General features: G+C 44.5%; 1 protein-coding gene across 2 annotated transcripts in view; it reads right to left on the bottom strand.

Moving 5' to 3' along the window:
* The window catches only part of STAB2 (stabilin 2), a 138,923-nt gene extending 138,046 nt beyond the window's left edge, over positions 1-877 (bottom strand). For both annotated transcript variants that reach the window (XM_019489317.2, XM_014608426.3), the window contains exon 1: positions 530-877. In XM_019489317.2, coding sequence (XP_019344862.1) covers positions 530-613 — 84 coding nt within the window. In that variant the 5' untranslated portion in view covers positions 614-877. The remainder of the gene's footprint in view (positions 1-529) is intronic.
* Between the last annotated feature and the right edge of the window lie 21,083 nt (positions 878-21,960).

A 21,960-nucleotide genomic window follows, 5' to 3' on the forward strand; every position in this document is an offset into this window, starting at 1 on the left:
GCAAATTTGTTACTTTATTATCATTTTCTACAGTGGCTAAATTCTCTAGGCTATTTTTCACTTGTCTAAAATAGCTTTTCTTGCTGGGAAAAAATAAAGCAAGTTGTTTATTCTAGCAAAATGGCTTCCATCTCTTGATATGATGCAAATCTAGTATTTCTGTTGGTTTTGGTTTGTGTGTCAAATGTAATCTATTGCCAGTTTCCCTGATGTAGAGGTATCTTTTACACTGGGCAAACAGTGTGCCAGATTTTAAAGCTGGTATAAAAATTTCACTGATTTCAGTATGGCTATTCTGTGATATACACAGTTGAGGACAGGTATCTATTTATCTATGAGTAAATAGCACATAATCAATAATAGACAATTCACTGTTTTTCCCCATAAGATACAATAGATGATATGATATACTATGTATATAAAAGCAGTAAAACTAATACAGAACAATTCTGTTATATTATTTATATGATTATTTATATTTCATTATCTGGATAAATTGATACAAAATTAAATGCAAGGGTTTTCTTACCTGATCTGTGGTTTGTGATGGTGAATACAGACTCTTTGCAACCAAAGGAAACACCAAGAATAAAATAGCCAGATCTTTTTCCATTATGAAAAGTTGTTGATTTTTTTCTCTTCAGAAAACTTCACTCACGAGTAATAATGTTATAGCAGAAAATGTCCACAGTTTTGTTAGCTTTTCTACTTTACTGCATTCTTAGGCAAAGACTGAAATGATTCTTCCCTCCTTTTCCTGAAGAAAGCATTGGACTGAAAAACACAGCATGTGAAACTTGCCCTTAGACAGGAAAAAAAATCTAAAATGTGGGGCCTTTGCTGGAAGTTTTCACTGCAAAGCTGAATAAACCCTTCTTAACTGAATGACAGGATATCCTGACAGGACTCTGCTCTGCAGATCCCTCTCTCTAAAACTGTTGACAGGACAATTCCAAGGCCACTGAGCAACGGTGGCAGAATATTTTGTCTTTTAGGGGGATATGACTTGAGGTTTGGAGTAACTGTTGTTATCATTATACTTAACTTGAACGAAGTTAGACAGTGAAAAGACTTCATTGATATGGACTTATCAGGTCTTGAAATGAAGGGTGTTTCCACGAAATGTAGTTCTGAAAACAGAATTATCTAAAGAGGCCAAAACACCATCTTCTAGGTTTGGTTAACTGAATAGAAGAGGGGATTTCTTTTCTCCTTTGTTTTTAACCACTTTGAAGCTTGGTTATGTCATTATGACTAATCTTTTAGAACCATAAAGAACAAAATGAATCCAATCACATCAGCTATGTATTACTAGGAAGGACTGAATACTTTATAGATGAAATTATCACTTGTACTCTTCTCAAAGTTTGTTGCAGCTCTTTTTTTATTCATTTACTGCTTTGGTATCCAGTCACTCCTGATCATAAAAGCAATGGCCTGAATTTTCAAGAATATCTTGTTAGTTTGGGTGACCTGTATGGTGGGCCAGTAGCGGGTGCTCCTGTGTTGAGCCACCAACCTCACTGTGCCCAACCACCTTCCAGGCCCTGAGTGCCTCCCTGGGGGTGCCTCACATCCAGCTGATCCCCTTCCTGGAGCACACCCACAAGCCTGGGGGTAATGCTGCCACCACCCAGGGTCTGGACTAATCTTGGCCCTGTGCTCCCTGGGAAACACAGGCCTAGTTTTCCTTGAGGGTACTTGACCCACTGCAAGACCTTGAGGTGCTTCCCTCAGTCTGAAGCATAAATAGTGGTCTCCCTTAGTCAGCCGAACGAAGGGGACCGTAAGGCATAATATAGGCCCTCTGAGTACTATTCTGTTGATCCTTCAGCTTTCTTCCCAGGGGCAGATCCAGGGGGTGCAATGGTACAGTTACACCCCACTTTGATTCCTGGTCCTCTCCCAATAAGTCTCCCATGCTAGGTACAAAGGAGAACTTTATTGGTTACAAGGAGTAGGTTTGGAATAGGGTACAGGGTAGAGCAATATCAGAGAAATACCTTAGAGCAAACAGTGGCATGGTAGTCTTTGATTACACATCTGAGTTACTGCAAACTATATAGCTAGTTAGGTCTCAAGTAGCTTACTAACAAGTATCATCCAGAGGCAGGTGGAGATTTCCTCTGGAGGCAAGCAGATCATTGAACATGAGTTCCAAGAGAGAGAGCGCATTTCAGATGGTCCATCTTCTCTGAGAGATCTCATCATGGCTGCTGCCCCACCTCCTGGGCAGTCCTACTTTTGATTACTTGACTTTATGATGAGTAGAGTAGGTAGCTAGTGGCATTAGTCTGAAGTCAGGCAGAAGGCAGCCTAAAAGTGCACCATATAGAACTGAATCAAAGGTGCATCTCACCTTAGTTTATAAAGTGCACCTCTATCTTACCTTCTGCCTTTCTTTTGTTGTTTTTGATAATTCAGCACCACTAAGTATCTTGTTTTCTCCTTTCTATGTCTCCCCATTTTCCTATTTCTGACCACAGGTATGTGTTGCAATTATGCTTATTCTATTATTTGCCATTTGATACAGAAATGAACCTAAACCAAGCTCTCACTCCATGTCTGACCTTCTTCCTACATGAGCCCTCTGCTTGTTCTGTTCAACCAGAGGGCTTGAAAATAAAGTAGGGATGAGGGAAGGGCTGAATACAACTCTTGTTTTTCCCTGGGTGAGTAGTGGAACCCCTTATGAGCACTAGGACCCTCAGGAATTTCTGAGGTGAAGACTGACTGATGTTTTATCTCTGATTAGAGGTCTCAAAATCAACTAAGAATATACTTTCGGCTCTTCTTAAACTGAAACACTATAAGAAAGTTCTGACTAACTTGTATCAGTCCTTCTGCTTCCAGCTGAAGTCAGAAAATACTGAGTTTCTCAAGTGAAAACAGAGAAGTAGCAGAACTACTTGAAATCTTTTGTTCATGTTCATGCTGAGGGAGCTCTTGTACTTATCTGAATCAATCCCTCCTCTTTAGTGTTAATATATAGGGTAATACCGTGACACACAAAATATCATCATAGTTAGAAATGAAGGTGAAAAACAAAGCAATTTTTCTACAAAAGATGTTGCTTAGACTATATAGGAAGGTGTTAAATTACTGTAATTTTCAATATATCAGTACTACTGGAAACTATGCATCTCTTCTGTATCACTTTTGGATTGTTGCTTGATAAAACACTTACTTCTTGTAATCACATGTATCTTCTTGTGCTACTTGTTTCTGCCTGTGCCATGAAACAATGTCAGTGGTGGAGATTTTCTTATTTCTTGCTGGGAATTTTGCAGCAGTACCAGTATAGGGCATACCAGGTGCTTAGTGTCTGAAGCCCCATGAATGAACAATCTGGTTGGTCATTAGGGATCTATTTTCCCCACCAACACTAATTTTTGCCTGAAGTGTTGCCTCAGTCCAGAATGTGTGTCTTACGGCACCTCAAAGGCTTTTGAGGTGCCACAAAACGCACGTGGTGCACATGAAAAGGTTCTCTGTGCTGCATATTTGCAGTGTGGAGCCAGACTGGATACCAGGAAATCCCAGTGTTTAAAAATACGTGATAAAAAGCATGGGGCAGCTCACATGGCTGAAGAGTGCGGCTCCTGAAACCGGAGCCTGGCTCACCAGAGCCACACTCCAGCTGCTGACCAGGCTCTGCGTGCCCAGATCACTGATACTGTAGTCTCAGGAGGTCCCCAGGACCCCAGGTAAGACCACTGGGGCTAGCCTAGGTGCTGACCCCAGGCTCCCCTACCCCATCTGGGGCAATTTGCTGCGTGCCAGAGTGCACGTGCAGGGGTGTTCTCTAGGGACAAGTAGCAGTGGCACAACTATGTGCCACTGCTGTTTTTCCCCAGGGAAATGCATGTTTCTGCTTGTTTGGATGTACCCAGGGTGAACTTTATCCTGTTTGAAAACATTCAATAAATACATTATCAAAAAGAACAAAGGTCTCTAAGCTATCACCTCTTTTTATAAAGTTCAGTTGTAAAAGATTTCATAGATTTCATAGATATTACGGCTGGAAGGGACCTTGAAAGATCTTCGAGTCCAGCCCCCTGCCCGAGGGTCAGGAAGTCAGCTGGGGTCACAGGATCTCAGCAAGATAAGCATCCAATTGTCTCTTGAAGGTGTTCAAAGTAGGTGCTTGAACCACCTCCGGTGGCAGTCTATTCCAAACCTTGGGGGCTCAGACAGTAAAGAAGTTCTTCCTTATGTCCAGCCTGAAACGGTCATGGAGGAGTTTGTGACCGTTCAACCTTGTCATCGCTTGGGGAGCTCTGGTGAACAGACATTCCCCCAGATCCTGGTGAGCACCCCTGATAAATGTATAGGTGGCCACCAGATCACTGCTGAGCCTGCGCATGGCTGTGAGCCTCTCATCATAAGGTCTGTTTTCCTGACCCTTGATCATGCATGTGGCTCTTTTCTGCACTCTCTCAAGCTTCTCCACGTACTTTTTGAATTGTGGAGCCCAAAACTGAATGCAGTACTCCAGCTGCGGCCTCACCAAGATGCATAGTGTCATGTATATACTTATATGATATCATATATTATCAGTATTTATAGTATATATGTTATGACACATGTAATACCATCACAGTTAGAAATGGAGACAAAAAACAGAGCAGTTATCTCAGAAAAGGTATTACTTGGATTGCATAGGAAGGTGCTAATTTGGGGGGGTGTGCATGTGTGTGTGTATATATATAACAAAATTGTTGGTAGGAACTGGAAGGGCAAAGGGGTTTCCTGCACACTCATCAGATCCTGTTCCTTTCTGTTACGGGATGAGGAAAGTAAACCATTTCTTGTTTATGTGGACAGTGTTCATGTTGTACACGTACATTCTGGAGGCACGTATGGTCTTAAAGACTGTAATTTTTTCTTTGTTTGGTCAGGCTTTCCCAGACAGCTGTATTTTTATGTACAGTCTGCAATCGCTGAGCCACAGATACTAAAAATCTCAATTAAGAGCCAGATTTTGGCTATTCTCCATGTGGGGGACACTCAAAGTTGACAATTCTTAGATATCCTCCTAAGACAGAGGCTGGCAGTATTTTAAAGCTGCAGGCTGGAGCAACTTGGTTCCAGTCCAGTGTGGGCCCAGTGCTTCAGTGGTGTCACACCTGTAAGGGGGGTTTACCTGTGCCTATGCTGGGGCCAGGCATCTGGGAGCTGCGCCTATACCACTGCTGCTTTTCCCACCCCCAGCTTCCTGACTGGGGTGTGAGCACAATTTCGAGATGGAGAGGAGGTATGCTGGGGCTAGGCAGCTGGAAACTATACCCATGCTGCTGCTGCCACTTTTCCCCACCCCTGCTCCCCACCAGCTGCTGTGTGGACCTAGCTTCTAGCTGGTGGGGACCTGTGCCATGACTGCACACAGCTGCTGCTCCCTACCTCTGCCTTCCCCTCCCCTCCCCTCCAGCTGCAGCACAATTTTAGCTGCAAGCTGCCCAGCCCAAACTCAGTTTCCTACTGGATGGAAGCTGTGCCCATGCTGCAGCCAGGGAGAAGGGGGTGGGGAGAATTGGTGGCGATGTTGGCACAGCTTCCAATTCCTTGGTTCCAGTGCAGCTCCTCACTGCCCAGCCCCAGCAGGGGAGCAGGCAGAGGCAAAGCTCCACAAGGCAGATCCAGTGGCTCTGTGGGCCAAATATTGCCAAACCCTGTCCTAAGGGGTGGATTCTTTCTAGTAAATTATTCAGCAAATCAGAGATTGACTGAATGGTATAGAATGAAGAAAAGATTCCAGCTGACTCCTCAGTTTCAGACTTCTGTTAGGTAGATTCCACCTCCTTGGTACCTGGTGTGCAAGGGGATGTCCATCCCTTGTGTCTGTTCCCCTCTGTCAAGACTTGCTGCAAGGTTGGCTTGTTATTTTTAAAAGAGAAGGTAGGGCCCCAGTCCTTGCTACTCCAGCACAGTCTTTCCATAACACTGTCTCTGCAGGAGGCTTAAAGTGAAGCAGCCAGAGAAACCTCCCCCATGTATTTTGTTCCATGATACTGCATTATTCTTAGTGGCCAACAATGACGAATATTTTTAAAGAGAAAATCTGCAGGTAAAGCCACAGACACAGTGTTTTTTGTGGCATGAGTGGTTTTCTGGATACAGCAATGCATGATGATATATATGCTTGCTTCAGAACTGACAGCTACTAGGGCAGTTTAAGGTCAGCATGATTTCTCCCCTCTGCAGTGCTGAAAAAAAGAGCATGAACTCAGGCATATCCATTTCCTGTGTTGCAGAGTGAGATAAAAAACAACATCCATCAACTCTGTTATCTGCTTTGTTACACTCTGTTGTGGCATTCAGATGGGGGTAAAACCTCTTTCTCTTGTGAAGAACTTTTCCTCTTTTCCCCATGTTGCAATGCAGTGTTTTCACTGACTACTTCAACTACCTCTCTCCTACTCAAGAGGAATCAGCACCATCTTCAGTTATTGGTATAATGAGTCCTTTCTCTTGCTGGAGGTTAAACAGACTATATTAGATTGTGCTGGAAAGTAATTAGCAGCTCATAAATGTAGTTCTTTTGCCTAGCTCCTGTCCTGGCCAGCACAGGAATGGTTTGCAAAGATGAAGCCTTGTGCATCATCTGGCAGACAGGACAGGATTCCTTGGTGTGGGCTCAGGCACTGTATAGTGCATTGCTCTTTTACGCTTATCTGAGCAGAAGTCACATATGAAGCCCAACACCTGCTAGCTCAATACACATGCTGCTGATAGCAGCATACATGTTAGCCAGCTTTAGGAGTTGGTCAGGCCTTCCAATTCATAGATATAACTCCTTTAGTGATGTGGTATGTGAATAGGTGCATTTGGGTGGTTTTACATCCTCCTGTGGTACTGTCTACTATGGAGGGACACTGCCATGTTCCTTCACAGGAAGAAGGCTTTGTCTGCCCCCTTCATTAACAGATTTTGACAATGGGAAGGGCTAATGATCCTCTAATCTAATGGCCTGCATAAACAGAGCCCTGAACTTTCTACATCAGACCCTCCTCTTTCTTCCTTTCCTGATGTAACAACAGAGGGTAGGATGGAGACCATAATGTGAGATTAAGTTTTCTAAAGGATTTAGGAGACAGTGGGCACATATACACCTGCACTTTAACGTGCAGTAGCTTGTTCTACTATGCATTAAAGCAGTGTGTCAAAAACTGTGCTAATATGCTAATGTGCAGTAGAATAGGCTTCTGCACATTAAGCATCACCTAAAAAGTGTGTACTTGCTCTACTGAGCATTAGTACAGCCTAATGCACATTTATTTAGTACCTCATTTTGGAGGTACTAAATTTAATGCACTTTAGTAAAGGCACATGAATGCACATGTAGACACCCCCAGTGAAGCCTAAGTCCTATCTTCAAAAGTGACTCAGGGGTTTTGTACATGGGGGTGGGTACCATAATAACCCACAAAAGTACTGTGGTATTTGTATTGCTCTTGGAAGCAGACAGAATTTCACTTTACTGAAATTGCTGCTTACTAATGTAAATGTGGTTGTATCTGCTGCGTACTGTTCTGTTGATCCTTCAGCTTTCTTCCCAGGGGCAGATCCAGAGGGTGAAATGGTACAGTTGCACCCCACTTTTGATTCCTGGTCCACCCGACGTTTAAAACCAACTGCCTAGCAGCAGCGGTAGCATTTCTAGTCAGGCAGTGCTGAGGGAATCCATTGACTTGATGCTTCATTATAATGTACCTGATTCCTTCTAAACTCTTCATTTCACAGGTGTTAACAATGTAGAAGATGACATAGAGTGCACCCTCAGCAAGTTTGCAGATGACACCAAGCTAGGGGAAGTAGTAGTTATACTGGAGGATAGAGCTGGGATTCAAAGTGACTTGGACAAATTGGGGGATTGGGCCAAAAGAAATATTATGGGGTACAACATGGACAAGTGCAAAGTCCTTCACTTAAGATGGAACAATCCCATGCACCAGTACAGGCTGGGAGCTGACTGGCTGGGCAACAGCTCTGCAGAAAAAGACCTGGGGGTTACAGTGGGCAATTAGCTGAATATAAGCCAGCACTGTGCCCTTGTTGCAAAGAAGGCTATTGGCATACTGGGCTGCATTGGTAGGTGTGTTGCCAGTAGGTCCAGGGAGGTGAGTATTCCCCTCTATTTAGCACTGGTGAGGCCACATTTGGAGTATTGTGTCCAGTTTTGGGCCCCCCCACTACAGAAAGGATATGGACAAATTGGAGAAAGTCCAGTGGAGGGCAACAAAAAATGGTGAGGGGCCTGGGGGACATGACTTCTGAGGACAGGCTGAGGGAACTCGGCTTATTTAGTTTGGAGAAGAGAAGACTTGAGAGGGTATTTAATAGCAGCCTTCAACTACCTGAAGAGGGATTCAAAAGAGAATGGAGCTAGACTGTTCTCAGTGGTGGCAGATGACAGAACAAGGTGCAATGGTTTCAAGTTACAGCAAAGAAAGTTTAGGTTAGATATTAGGAAGAATTTTCTCACAAGGAGGATAGTAAAAACTGGAACAGGTTACCCAGAGAGGTGGTGCAATCTCCATCCTTGGAGGTTTTTAAGAACTTGTTAGACAACGTTTTTGTTGGGATGATCTATCTGGGGATGGTCCTGCTTTGAGCAGGGGGTTGGACTAGATGATCTTCTGAGGTCCCTCCCAACCCTCATTTTCTATGATTCTATGATTAACAAGCCTCTCTTCAATGATCTTGATGTTCTAGTAATTAAGCTATCTTTTGTTCTGCAATTCTGCTGTTTGTTTGCTGCTTCTGGTCCTATTTCACAGCCCTGCAAATTGCTTTTCACTCATTCCAATGAAGTTATATTTATTTTTGCTTCAATCTTGAACTAAGTGATACAGCCCTAGGTCCCTAGTATATTAATAAAGCTTCTAGTTTATTTTTAAATGGAGAAAATGATCTGTTGTGTTAGGTGTGATGATGTACTACAGTATCTGCATTTTCAAAATCCTAGATCCACCCATATATCTTCCCATATTGTTTTGTATCCTGCCAGGACTGGTCATTGTGTTTACCTGTGTGTTCTTTACTGTTCAGGGTTATGATAACCAGCTATCTCTTCCTGGTATGATGCTGGTGCACTGATAGCTGAGATTTGTTTGCATTCAGATGGTCTTGGAGTCAGCATATCTTGCATTTTATTCTAGTCTTGAAATATGTCCAACAGGAAAAATGTGGTGGCCCTAGATCTCCTTGCCATCTGAGGAGAGGTGAAGATTTGGAAAGTCCTAGAGTAAAGACATTGAAACCTGGACACTTCTGAGGGCATGGACCCTCAATTTTGGTTTGAACACTGCCAATTCACAAGGAAGGCAAGGGACTGTAGGACCAAGAGTAATTCTAGGTCAAGACAGAAACTCATTGACAGATAGCAGTCTGACCAAACCTCCATTGAGATATACCTGAATATTCAGCTCCTTATTCCTGTTGCTCACCAGCCTTCAATCCTTGAGAGCGGTTAGGCTGCCAACAGCACTGCAGAGGAGGAGACAGGTAAGTAAGTGTCAGTACATTTTTACATATAAAAAACTAGAACTCTTGGTTCCAAAATGATACCTTTTATTAGACCAACTGGAAAATGGCAAGAAAATTGTCCATTCTAGTTTTTTGTATGTCTTTTTGTCTCAGACCAACATGGCTACCAAGTACACCCCTGAGTACATTTTTATTAATTCAAAGAAGTTGGTACTACACCTTATGGTATATACCCCAGTAATGATTTTTTCTCTCAGGGGTGCCATTTTGGGTGGATGTGAATTAACTGCCTTTCTGAGATCTATCACCCTCCCTTTCTGAGTTATACCTCCTTTTGTGGCTGCTCCAAATGGTGACTGTGTTGCAGATAATGAGCTGGCAATAGTCATTTTGCAACAGCCAGACTGACAGCCACAGCCTTCTCATGTCTCTCCTCCCAGCTCCCTTTCCCATCCTCCCTACTGAGCCAACCCCCTCTCACACCATGCACTCATGTAGTGATTGCCTTATCATCCATTTTACTATAGCCATCTTACTAGCTAGAAACCCTACCTTTTTTCCCAGCTCCCTCTTGTCCTTGCCACTAAGCCTGCCTGCCATGTGTTCAAATAGCAGTTCTGGGACCAGGCTCAGAAAAGGAAACCTCACCATAAAGGTGATTATAGCATACAAATGCATTTACTGACTGCAGAAAAGTTTATAGTAATATTATAAAATGTAAAGTACATAGTGTGTTTTCATCAAGCCAGAAATTAAAACAGTTAATTAGCACCAAAGGTTCTCCCTCACAACTCTTGGAGGAAAGCTTAGGTGTCCCCCCACCCCTTCCAACACCCTGCCCAGAAAAAACTTGGAAAGCGAGGTTTTTTTAAAATTTTCTCCTTTCCCAAGTTGCCCACTACAGACCTAGTATAAACAGTAAAAAAGAATGTAACCTACACGGCAATAATAAGCAAAGTACAGATGGGAAACTCACATTTTGGGACTAACAAGATATTTAGCTTTAAATCCTAAAGGGTAGTCTATGTGACACAGTGCCATGCAGAGATACATCAGCTATCTTTGAGCAAACCAACTCCCATTCTAATATTATAAAAGCCTTAATCTGTCTGTCTGTCTGTCTGTAACGCTTTATTCATGCTTTGATTGTGGCAGTGCTCTGATTGTGGCAGTGGTGGCGGTGGGGCAAGGGGAAGGGGAGGAGTGGGCCCAACACGATGGGGGGAAGTGGGCCCAACATGGCAGTGGGGGGTGAGCAGTGGGTCTGGTCCAATGTGGCCCAACACAGCAGTGACTGGGGGAGGGGAGGAGTGGGCCTCCTCCCCCTCTTGGGCCTGGGCCCACTTCTCCCTCACCCATCCTTCCATATGTTGGCCCTGAGCCCACTCCTCTCATCCCCCTGCTCTGCTCCCCCTTCCCCTGCCCCCACCGCAGTGGCCTGGCTTCTCCCCATGCTCGGGCCCAGTCCTCCCCTGCATCAGGTCAGGCCCACTCCTCCCCCCCTCCGACACTGTGGCAGGGAGGGGGAGAATGGGCCTGGACCCCAAGCAGCAGGAGGGAAGGGGGGAGCAGGCCTGGATGGGGCGGAGGGGGTGGGGCATGGGGCTCCATCCTCGCCTGCTCCCCCCCCTCACTCTTGACGGGCAATTGGCTAGTACTGAAATAAGGATGTAAAATGTAACTTTAGATACAGAATGTGCTCCTACCATTACAAGGCAGTGCTACTTTCTTCCTCATTCCAGGATAGGTGGCCAATCACCTCCAGACATGCAGCACATTGGGAGGCACAGTTCTGGTGAATAACAGCAATTTCCTGCCCTCCCCCCAACTTTGTTATACGGATCAGAGATACTTCTAACTGTAGAGCTGTCTGCAGAAGTGCAAGTGCAATTACTAAACTGGCCCCATCAGCCTACTGTCTCCAGGCCTAAAAATATTATGAATAGGTAACCTAGCCCCAGGTCCTAAAAACTCTGGCCACAATTTCACATAGGAAATTCAGTCTAGTAAAACATCAGTCCAGCATGCCCTGAGATATAACCAGCCAGCCAGCTAGCTACCCATTGTTAACTGTTTGTGTGGTCTAGGAAGGTTCTTGGCATTCTGGATCCAAATCCAATGGGTGAGGATGAAGGGGAAAGTAGAAAAGGATTGACCTTCTCTAAAGTCTCACAAAACTGGGAAGAGGTTCTGGGGATGGTATCTCAAATCTGTGGGCTGAAAAGGCATTTATTTATCTTTGCCCTGGAAACAGACCAAGGAGCTACAATTCTCTGGCGCTTCTTGCAGCGCCGGGTGTTAACCATTGTACAATATCAGGCCTGTTTGTGAGTGAAGAAGAAAAGAGGAATGGTTCCTAAGTTACTTTTGAAAATGGATTTTTGACTCCTAATCCACTTTGGTACTTTTGAAAATGTTACTTGCTATGGAATTGCCACTCCTGAGTGACACAGTTACAAACTTCATAGCAACCAGAAAAGCATGAAAAATTGTGGAAATGAGAGGTGTCTGTAATTTTGCCACCTGTCCCGGCACATAGCTTCAATTAAACACTTAAAAAAGGAAGAGTGAGACTAATTTGTGGCATGGTTGCTTGTTTGTGTGACTCATATGATGTCCAAACCCTCTGAAATTTTTGCAACCAAAATGTTTTAAACCAGAGAATGATGAACAGCAAATCATAACTACTGTCATAAATGCCTTCATTTACATGTGAACATGTGGTCATACAAAGAACAACCACTCAAACATACATGTAAGAACAACTGCATTTACAAAAAATGAAAGAAAAGTGCCACAAATTTGATCAGTCAAAACCTCACTGAAAACTCATGTGCATGACTCCCATTTAATAGGCTGGCAGTGTTTGCTTGAAAGACCAAGTCTTGTCAGTAGGCAAGTGGTTCTGTATTTATGGAGCTAAATAATGCCTCTCCTCACTCAGATATAATGGAAGTGGGAGTGGCTAGTTTAGACAGGATCAGATTAAGGGGCTTTTCAGTAGGTGTCGCCAAGCCTGAGGGCAATAGGAGAGCAGGCTTGAAATCCATTTAATTTTATTATTAATACCATGACTAAGTGAATTTGTAAGTAAGTAAAGTTGATGCCCAGGAAGGGGGTGTATTTCTAGCTATGCAGTATGTACTTTGTAATAGTACTTTGATTTAGAGCAAAAGAAGGAAAGGAACCTGCTCTTGAAAAGAAAAAAATACTTGTAATTAGCAACAGCTCTACCGCATCTACACATGCATTTGATTCAGCCTAAGTTTTCTTTGGTGTAAGCTTCTCTGGTGTAAGCCCTTTTGGGCAGGTGTCTACACATGTGGAAATAAGGGAACAGATTTGTTGCTCTTTGCACCAAGTTTCCTGCAGCCCTGCAGTGGGCGGATGCCGCCACTGTGGGGAGCTCTAGGCTCTGGATACAGCTGCCAGCACCTGGCAGCTGTCCTTAAAAGCCAGCCCCTCTCTCTTCTCTCTGGCCAGTCCCTTCTTTGCCCAGGAGCAGTATGCCAAGTGCAGGGGTAGCACGTGGCAGCTGTCTCCTTAGCCACTCTGCCTCCCTGTGCTATGGCTGCTTCAGTCCCTGCCCCTGGCAGTAGTGACCAATACCCCATGCTCCTACTGACTTCCACGCCGGCTCTGCTGTTCCACCGCTCCGACCACCACCTGGCACATGGCCATCTCACCCTGCCCAGTTCCCACACACACAGCAACCGCCTGCCTGACCACAGTGCACCGTCCCAGGGCTGCTGCTTTGCAGCTGCCATTGGCAGGGATGCCAATGAGGGGCTGCCATTGACCTCCTGGGCCTCCAGCCCCACTGCCTACGAACTGGTGGTGGCACATTGTCCAGCAGACCTGGGACAATGAGCAGTAGCTGGATGCCTTCTGGCTGACCCAGGCCACCTTCCGGGATCTCCTCCAGCAGCTTCAGCCCCACCTGGAGTGGCAGGACACCAGCATGTACCCGGCCCTTCTCAAGGGCATCTGACTGGCCCTTGCCCTGCTCTAGCAGGCCATGCCTACCTGCCTGTGGTACGCTGGACATCTGTTCAGTGTGAGCAAGGCCACCACTGGGGAGGCTATCTTGGAGGTGCGCGGCACCCTCCAGAACATGTTGGGTGACACCATACTCCACATCCATGACCCACTGGCGATGGTGGCAGGGTTCTGTGCCCCAGCACTCCCCCACTGCATTGGGGCCCTAGACAGGACCCACATCCCCGTTACTTTGCATCCCATGGAGACTGCCCTTACTACAGCTGCTGGGGATTTCACTTTGTGGTCCTGCAGGTTGTTGTGGACCACCGCAGCACATTCATGCATGTGAGCGCCGGCTGGGTGGGCAGTGCCCATGACACCCATGTTTCAAAACTCCGGCCTGTCAGGCCTGGTGGAGAGTGGGCACTTAACGGCAGGGGTGCTGGACCTGCAGCTGTTCATACCACCTACTGTGGCTGTGTCTGTCTTGGGGCACGGGAGACACTACTGCAGGCCTGGTTGCTAAGCTACTGTGTTACCAGTTACCAATCAATCATGATTCATTCAGGGACCAGCTCAATACACAGTACTAGCTAATGTAGCCAGTTAATTGCCATCAATTAACACCTACAAAACTAGGCTGAGAGGAAGGAATCAATACAGAAAATCAACTGCCCCAAGACAGGAACAGTCAGTCCCACAAGCACCCATGGCATGAGTTTTGCCTGTCAGCAGCTAGGGGTGCAGGGCCCCAGAGCCCCCCTGCACCAAACTCCTCAACAGCTGGCAGGCTTCATGGCCGCAGCAGGGGCCACCATCCCTGCAGCTTTTACCCCGCTGCGCCTTAACACACACAGTGTCACCCATGTCATGAGTTTTGCTTGTCTGCAGCTTGAGGTGCAGTTCCCCACAAACCCCTGCACTGATCTTCTTGAAACTTGGCAGGCTTTGTGGCCTCAGTAAAAGCCACCACCCCTGCAGTTTTGAGCCCCCCACTCCCCCCCGTGGTGTAACACATAGATGTGACAGGAGTTTTGCTTTCAAGAATTTGGGGTACAGTTCCCCCCAAATCCCTGCACTGATCTTCTTGAAACTTGGCAGGTTTCATGCTCTCAGAAGAGGCTACCACCCCTGCAAGTTTCATCAATCGGACCAAAAAAGCCAAAGTTATGGCTGTGTCTTGTGGCTGGGCCTGGGGCTGCAGAGCTGGTGAGGCAGGCTTTGGCTAGGGCTCCCTGAGCTGCTGGTGGAAAATACAGCCAGGGAGCATAGTGGGATGGGATGCTGCACACCCGAGAGGCCCTCCTTTGGTGACATGTCAACAGAGATGCCAGGCCGGGGTGGGGGCTTGAGCCTTGGGCAGGCCACCTGTGCTGTTAAAGATAGAATGACTGCAGCCTGTAGGGTGCAAGAATGGTATCCAGTTGTTGCTTAAAGGGCATGGACTTGCAGGGATGGCTGGACCGACAATTATGGTAGGTCACAGCGACCCACTGTGCCCAAAAGGACTTGACTTTTATGCAGCACTGTTGGCCAACCAATCATGCCCTCGCTGCCCCATCCAGCCTGACAGCAACTCATATATGTTGGCGCTGAAGCGCCTACCCCACTCAAACTGGTGCTGCACTTCTGCCTCACCCCACAGTACCCTGAGGTTGTCAGTCTCCTCCTTGGTCCAAATGGGGCTTGGGTGGAGGGCATGGGCCTGTGTGGGGAGGATGAGGCCATGGTGCATCCTGTGCTGGCTCTCTGGGCCCGTGTGGCTGTCCCAGTGCTGTCAGCCCTGGGCAGGTGCCTGCAGCACCCAGCGCAGGGCCACAGCATGGGACTGGAAGCCATGTGACAGAAGCAATGCCCAGCAGCACCTGCAGGCTTAGGGCAGGCTGCTAGGGATGTGCTGCAGGCAGGTGGTGCTGGCCCTGCTGGCCGGAAGCTGCTTGCAAGTGGCCCTGGGGCCTGACAGGCACGGCCAGAAGCTGCAGCATCCTGTAGCACTCTGCTAGCTGGATAGTACTGTCCTGGCAGTTGTGAGACAGTGCAGTGCAGGCAGCAGTGCTGGGTGCTGGCAGGTAGACACAGCTAGGCTGTGGCCTGCCCAGGGGGACACAGGGGCTTGGAGTACTCCCAGGCTTCCTGTCTGTGTTTCTCCAGGGCTCAACATGTCTGTAGGCTGCCCTAGAGCTAGCCCAGCCCTGAGGCAGGAGCAGCTCCTAGCTCACATCCCTGGGGCTAGCTTGAGACTGCCCTTAGTGGCTGGACAGACCTGGGAGCAAACTAGCTCCCAGGTTGCATTTACATGTGCATTACTGCACAGTAACTAATCCCATTTAAATTTGCTACTTGCATTTGCAAGTAGCAAATTTAAGTAGGATTAAGGGTTTTTACTGTGCAGTAAGCACGTGCATGTGTAGATATGTATGCTTACTGCTCTGTAAACTATGCTAGTGCTCGGTAACATGTCTCATGTAAATGTGCCTGTAGTGTATTGTGGGACTGTCATTTTTTTCTCTTTTTCCCCTGAGAGTACAGCAGAATTGGATCTGTTTTCCAAAAAGAGAAGCAACTTAAATCCTTCCAACATCATACCACTAGGAAGCCTAAACTTTAGCTGATAAGCTTATGATGGATCTGAATTTACAAGACTGAAAATTGAACGATGTGTGTAATTTTAATTGTGCAGTTATGACAGCTGTCATTCTGAAACTTTGTGACTATCAGAACTAATTAATTCTTCAAGCCTATAGGATGCATTAAGATACAGCTGCAGCTGGTATGCTAAGGAATGATGCTTGTCTGACAGAGGCCATCACTTTTATCAATGTTAATGAGAGACAAGGCACAGACAGCTGATCTAAACTAGAATGTGTTCACGATGCATACAGCTGATGGCAATGCAGGCTGCCAGTCAAGGGGTGGTCTTAGCCATAGATTAGATCCTTGTAGTGGCCTCTTCAGCTTTCTTTTTCTTTTTCTTTTTTTTTTTTTTGTTCTCAAAAGAGTCTCTCAGCTGGTGAAATTGTAAACAAAAGGCATTCTATCTGAAGCAAGGGCACAGAGGGCTCTGCTAGGAAGGCATCATACAAGAAGCTATGCCAATGAGTCTCAGCAGCACAAACTTATACAACATATTTAACATGAGTTTTAATCTGCTCTTAGACCCATAAGGCTGAACTTTCATGTGTAGTCAGCACCATGTTCTAAAGGAAATAGCCGTGAAACATTGTGCAGATCAGGGACTTTTACACCACTGTTTTATGCAACGTCATTGTTTAAAAATTTGAGACTGAACATATCCACAGCTTTGTCCTATGTACCCTACACTAATACCACATAAAGAAATATAAGGGCTATAAATAAGCCAAAATGATCTGGGGAGAATTCCCTAGGCCCAAGAATGTAAAGCAGCTCTATACTGTCTCTTACAGGTGTAATAAGCAGTTTTTGCTCTTTAGGCCATGGAGGTGGCAGCCAGGCTAGCAGTAGCAGAGGCTGCCAGTCTTACACCCCATCTAAATTAGTGCCCGGGGCTCCTGCCCCTCTAACCTACCCATGGTTACCCTACTTCTGTCTCTCCTTGCCAGCCCTAGCATTAACTGCAGGAGCAGAATACTATAGGGTAGGAAAGGGAGTAGCTGTAGTTTGGTATTAGGGAGACTCAGGGCTGCAGACCAATTTCAGCATAGGGGGAGGGTATTGGAAGCTTGAGCTTATAGTCCATGTGACAAAAAAGGTGGAATAAGGCTAGCTTTGTTCCTCTTCTCCCTGCTCTGCACCATCTATGTTGTAGTACTCAGGAGACTAAGTATGGAATCTGGCCCTTTAGCAGATCCTGATAAGAGCTTTAAATGTGGGAGGTACCACCATAAGCAATGAGACTTTTCATTATTAATAAATGTTACTATCACCCTCAGGCTTCACACTGTTTACTGTTGGTGCTGACAGATGTGATGGTTTGTTGCACAATCGGCCACTGAAAGCGCTCTACAGCCATACAGTGACTGAAGTACACAGCTGCAGAACACTTTAAAAATGTCTGGTTGCAAGACAATCTGAACCCTCATTACATGAGGGTTCAGGTGAAGGTGCTCCAAAATGAAGCACCTTCATTAATGTCTGTCAGCATATGCTGGGAGCGGGGCTGAGCTGACTTGGAGAAGAGAGTGGGGCTAGGGGACAGATGCTGCAGACACAGCCTCTCCCCCTGAATTGGCTCCAAAGTGGAGCTCAATCACCCATTCTCTCATCAGTGAACGTCTGTTGGATTGGGAGGGTTGGTCTAATTCCCGGCACTTTCTGTGAAAGTGCCACGAGTTAGATCAGAGAGCTGCACATCTGCCAGTGCCCTGTAAAGCTACTCAGTCCCTTCCTCTGATCTGCTCTAAGTTGGCCACTCCCATTTCTATTATATCAGAGTGAGGAGGGGAGATATTGAGCTCTATAAACTACCCTTCCTCAACAGAGTCAATGCCTGCTGATGGGAACTGATCTTTGAGTCAAAAAGTACCAATCTATTACATGGGAGTCATGAATATAGGTTTTTAATGATGGTTCTGCCTGACCAAGTAATGCCTGTTTTTGTCCATTTTTTGCAAATAGAATTGTTATCACCTATATATTTGGGGAGTGGCTGCTCTTTGTATGATAACATGCATCCATGTACAAACTCAGGCATTTGTCGCCTCATCTACACATGTGTTTTAATGTGGATTAGTCTATTTTAATGCTCATTAAAGCATCACAAAAAACCGCATGCATTAAAATAGGCTAATGTGCCTTTTTCTAGTACCTCACAATGAAGGTACTAAATTTAATGCACATTAGCAAAAGTGCATTAATGAACATGTAGATGCACCTTGCGAGTGTGTTCTTTCCAGGTCAAAACATACTTTGACAGAATTTTAGGTTAAAGGTACAATATATTGAGTTTATGAATAATATGATAAATAATACCCTTGTAATTTAGGTAAATTTTGCTTCAACCAACTTCAGCCTATTAGTGTAGTGCCAGCACGTGAGATTCCTAGGTTTGGTAAGCAATAGTATGAGTTTGGGACTTCAGAATTAGCAATAAGCTTAAACAAAATAAGACAATGCAATAGAACCTGTATCCCAAACCTGAAGCAAACCTGTGTGGAAGTTAATTTAAGTTTAAGTTGGCAGGATATGGTTATTTGTTTGTATGTCTCTTGTGCTTCTGGGTTCTATCTAGACAAAAAAGGAATACCAAAATAGTGGAAACCCAAGATTCATATATTTGGAATTCATGTACAGCTCGGAATCAAGAGTGCCTTAAATACTATAGGTATAGTGATGGTTTTTTAATGGTGGCCACTGTACAGTCCTTGCGTGCATTTACTAGAATGCTAGTAAAATGAATACCACTTGAACTCCAATTTTGTCATTTGTGGTGATGAAACTATGGTTCATTCCCAGTCCTAAGAATCATAAGTACAAGCACCTGAGCCAACAAATGTTCAAATGTTATTTTTGTCCATTTGCATGCTTTAGTAAACAGAATATCCCACATTTTTGGGGTGTTAGCTGTAGCCATGTTGGTCTAAGGACATAGGCAGACAAGATTCTTTGGGTAAATGTGATGTCTTTTATTAGACCAGCTAAACAGTTGGAAAATTGTTCTTTGCAAGCTTTTGGGTACAAACACCCTTCTTCAGGAGAGTCTGCAGTTGTATTTTGCTCTCCTGGATGGGATAGAAGCCAGAACATTATTTAGTTGGTCTAATAAAAGACATCACATTCACCCAAAGAACCATGTCTGCAGAATATCCCACTAAATTCTCTCCTTACCTAGACAGTACAGATTGTTTACTACAGTTTTCAGTGACCCACATAGCCAGGTTTTTCTGGTTAATAATTTGCTCGTAATAAAACTGGATTGCATGTGTAATGATGTAAAACAATCAACCTTTGCTCAGCTTTAATAAAAAATTAAACAGCCTTTTATAATATTGTCCAAATGTGCCTATTTCTGTCTACAATGAGTTGATTTCAGCTGTTACTTTGTCTGGGGGAAAGCATAGCTATATTTGTTTGTAATGATCCATTTATAATGGTAACTTCCATGAGCACGATAACTTTATCTTTTGTGGTCTTCATACTTTTAAATTATAGGCCTGATAAGAATTACACACTTTTTAAAAGACCACTTACATGCTACACAATATAAGTAACAGAAATCTCTGTATGAGGACGAGAATAAGATACTATCAGGGGTTGAGTCAGGACACTGAAAACCTGGGTGCAATAGTGGCAATGAGCTCACTGCCATATGTGTCTGGGGGTTAAGACTAGAGCTCTTGGTAGCAAAGAGGGGTGTGATTGCACAAATGCATCCCTGCTGGATCCTTCCCTGGATGATATTTGTATAGAATAAGACTCTATTTGTATAGCATAGTCTAACAGATATGTCAATGGATGTGGGAAAAGAAGACCTGGTTCTATTTCTGACTCTGCCACTGACCTGCTGAATGATTTAGGGTAAATCACTTAATCTCTTGTGCCTCAGTTCACATCCCATCCTTTCTGTCTAATCTGCTTGAGTTTTAAACAACTTGGGGCCAGATGCTCTCTTGTCCTTGTATTGTATATTACCTAGTATAATTAAGTCATAATCATGCTTGGGGCTTCTGGGTATTAGTATAATATAAATAACAACTGAATTTCCCATTTATATTGGTCATCCCCATTAAGATAAAAATATTTAAAAAAATCTTTAACAAATTGGTTTTGTAGATCAAAATGATATTTGCAGACTTCACATTTGTCATCTCCATGTTGTGATACCAATTGTATACATGTTAGCTTCCACTGAGGTTAGTCATGTTGTATTCATTCTGCACTGGTGAAGCTGATAAATGATAGCTTTCCACTTTTTTTTTAATTAGTAATGACTAAAAGGGTCCCTAGAACTCAGTCCAGTATGTATGATGAGGTGATGTTAAATGTAAGCACAGGAGTACATTTCAGAGAGTCATACTCCCACTGAGCGTAGTAAAGGAGGTTAGAGACATATTAGAAGAAACTTAAGATTTCTGTTGTCCAGCACTTGGGATCTACAGAAGTCTTACTTTTGCTCCTGCTATTTTCTCAGTCAAATGATATACTTGAAAGGAATGAGTTACAAGTACTGTAAATTTAGACATCCATTACAGAACCACCAGAGGGCAGCAGAATATAAGCCATGGCTTTAAATGAAAAATGACTCCTCATGGTCCAAAAGAAAATAATGTATAACTGCCCCTGAATTAATTACCGTGTTGCAGATTTCTATGGGAGGACTTGGGAGAGCTTGTTGCCTCTGAACATGGTAAGCATTCAATCAGTATCTTACATGTGGTGTGAACACACACTTTCTTGGTTTGCTTTGCCTGTCAAGACTGATTTATTCTCCTTAATTCCCCAATGACCTATAAATGCTGCAAAAGGAACGATATCAAGCTAGGAACTGTGTACTCACCAAAGAAATCGTTTCTATCATCTTCATTTAGTTGTTATCTCAGCCAGGCTTGATTCAAGGCAAAAACTTTGACCTTTGCCAAAGCATGCTAATATAAAAGCCAACTTAAAAACATCATAACACACAAAATGATGACCAGTGGTGCAGACATCTAAAATATTTGGTACGAATGACTTCTCTGGCTGATTGTGCCACAATAGCCCTTCTCAGGAATCATTAGCCCTTTGCCTAGTGTAATCCATCATCTGACTGGAATGATATTTTTCTGTTCCTTAATCAGATGACCAAAGTTTTATAAAAAGAGAAGACAAATAAGATTATGCAATGCAAATGTATGAATATGTATCTGAGGCATAAACCTTCTGTGACCATCTTTGAAAGTATAACTGTGCTTATGGAAACATGAATGCAACCCAGATTACCAGTGGTGTGAGTACTGTTAAAACAAAGCCATGTTATTTGATTGAACATATGTAAGTGAGTTTTTGAAGTATTAATGTGACCCTGCCCTAAAAATGTGAAATACTTCACATGCTATATCTGTCCAGGGCCATGCTTGTGAGTGCATTGCTTTGCACCTTTAATGTTTGTCAACATAACTTTTGAGGAATATTGTTTCCTAATTTGTTAAAAAATGAATACACAGAATTCCATCACGTGGCATTGTATTCAACCCCAGTTTGGGTCATAAGCAGGATTTCACACCTTCTCTACTACTTGAGCTACCAGGGTACATCTACACATTCTATTAGTGCAGAGCAATAAGCTCCTGCACAGTTAGTGCTGGAATTAATGGCTCCCAGGTACAGCAAGTACACGTGTGCCCAGGACTGCAGCTGTTTGAGCCAGGGCAGAGCAGCCCCAGGCTGGCAGCAGGGTTGGGGGGTCAGCCCTAGGCTCCAGGTCACGGTGGCAGAGGGGCTAGCTGGGCCATGAGAGTATCCAAAGTGCAGAGCCATGTCACTAGGTGGCAGACAGCAGTCTGGTCCCCTGCTGCCTGGGCAGACCGGGTGCAA

This window comes from Alligator mississippiensis, chromosome 4, assembly GCF_030867095.1.
Source record: "Alligator mississippiensis isolate rAllMis1 chromosome 4, rAllMis1, whole genome shotgun sequence".
NCBI classification, from domain to species: domain Eukaryota; kingdom Metazoa; phylum Chordata; order Crocodylia; family Alligatoridae; genus Alligator; species Alligator mississippiensis.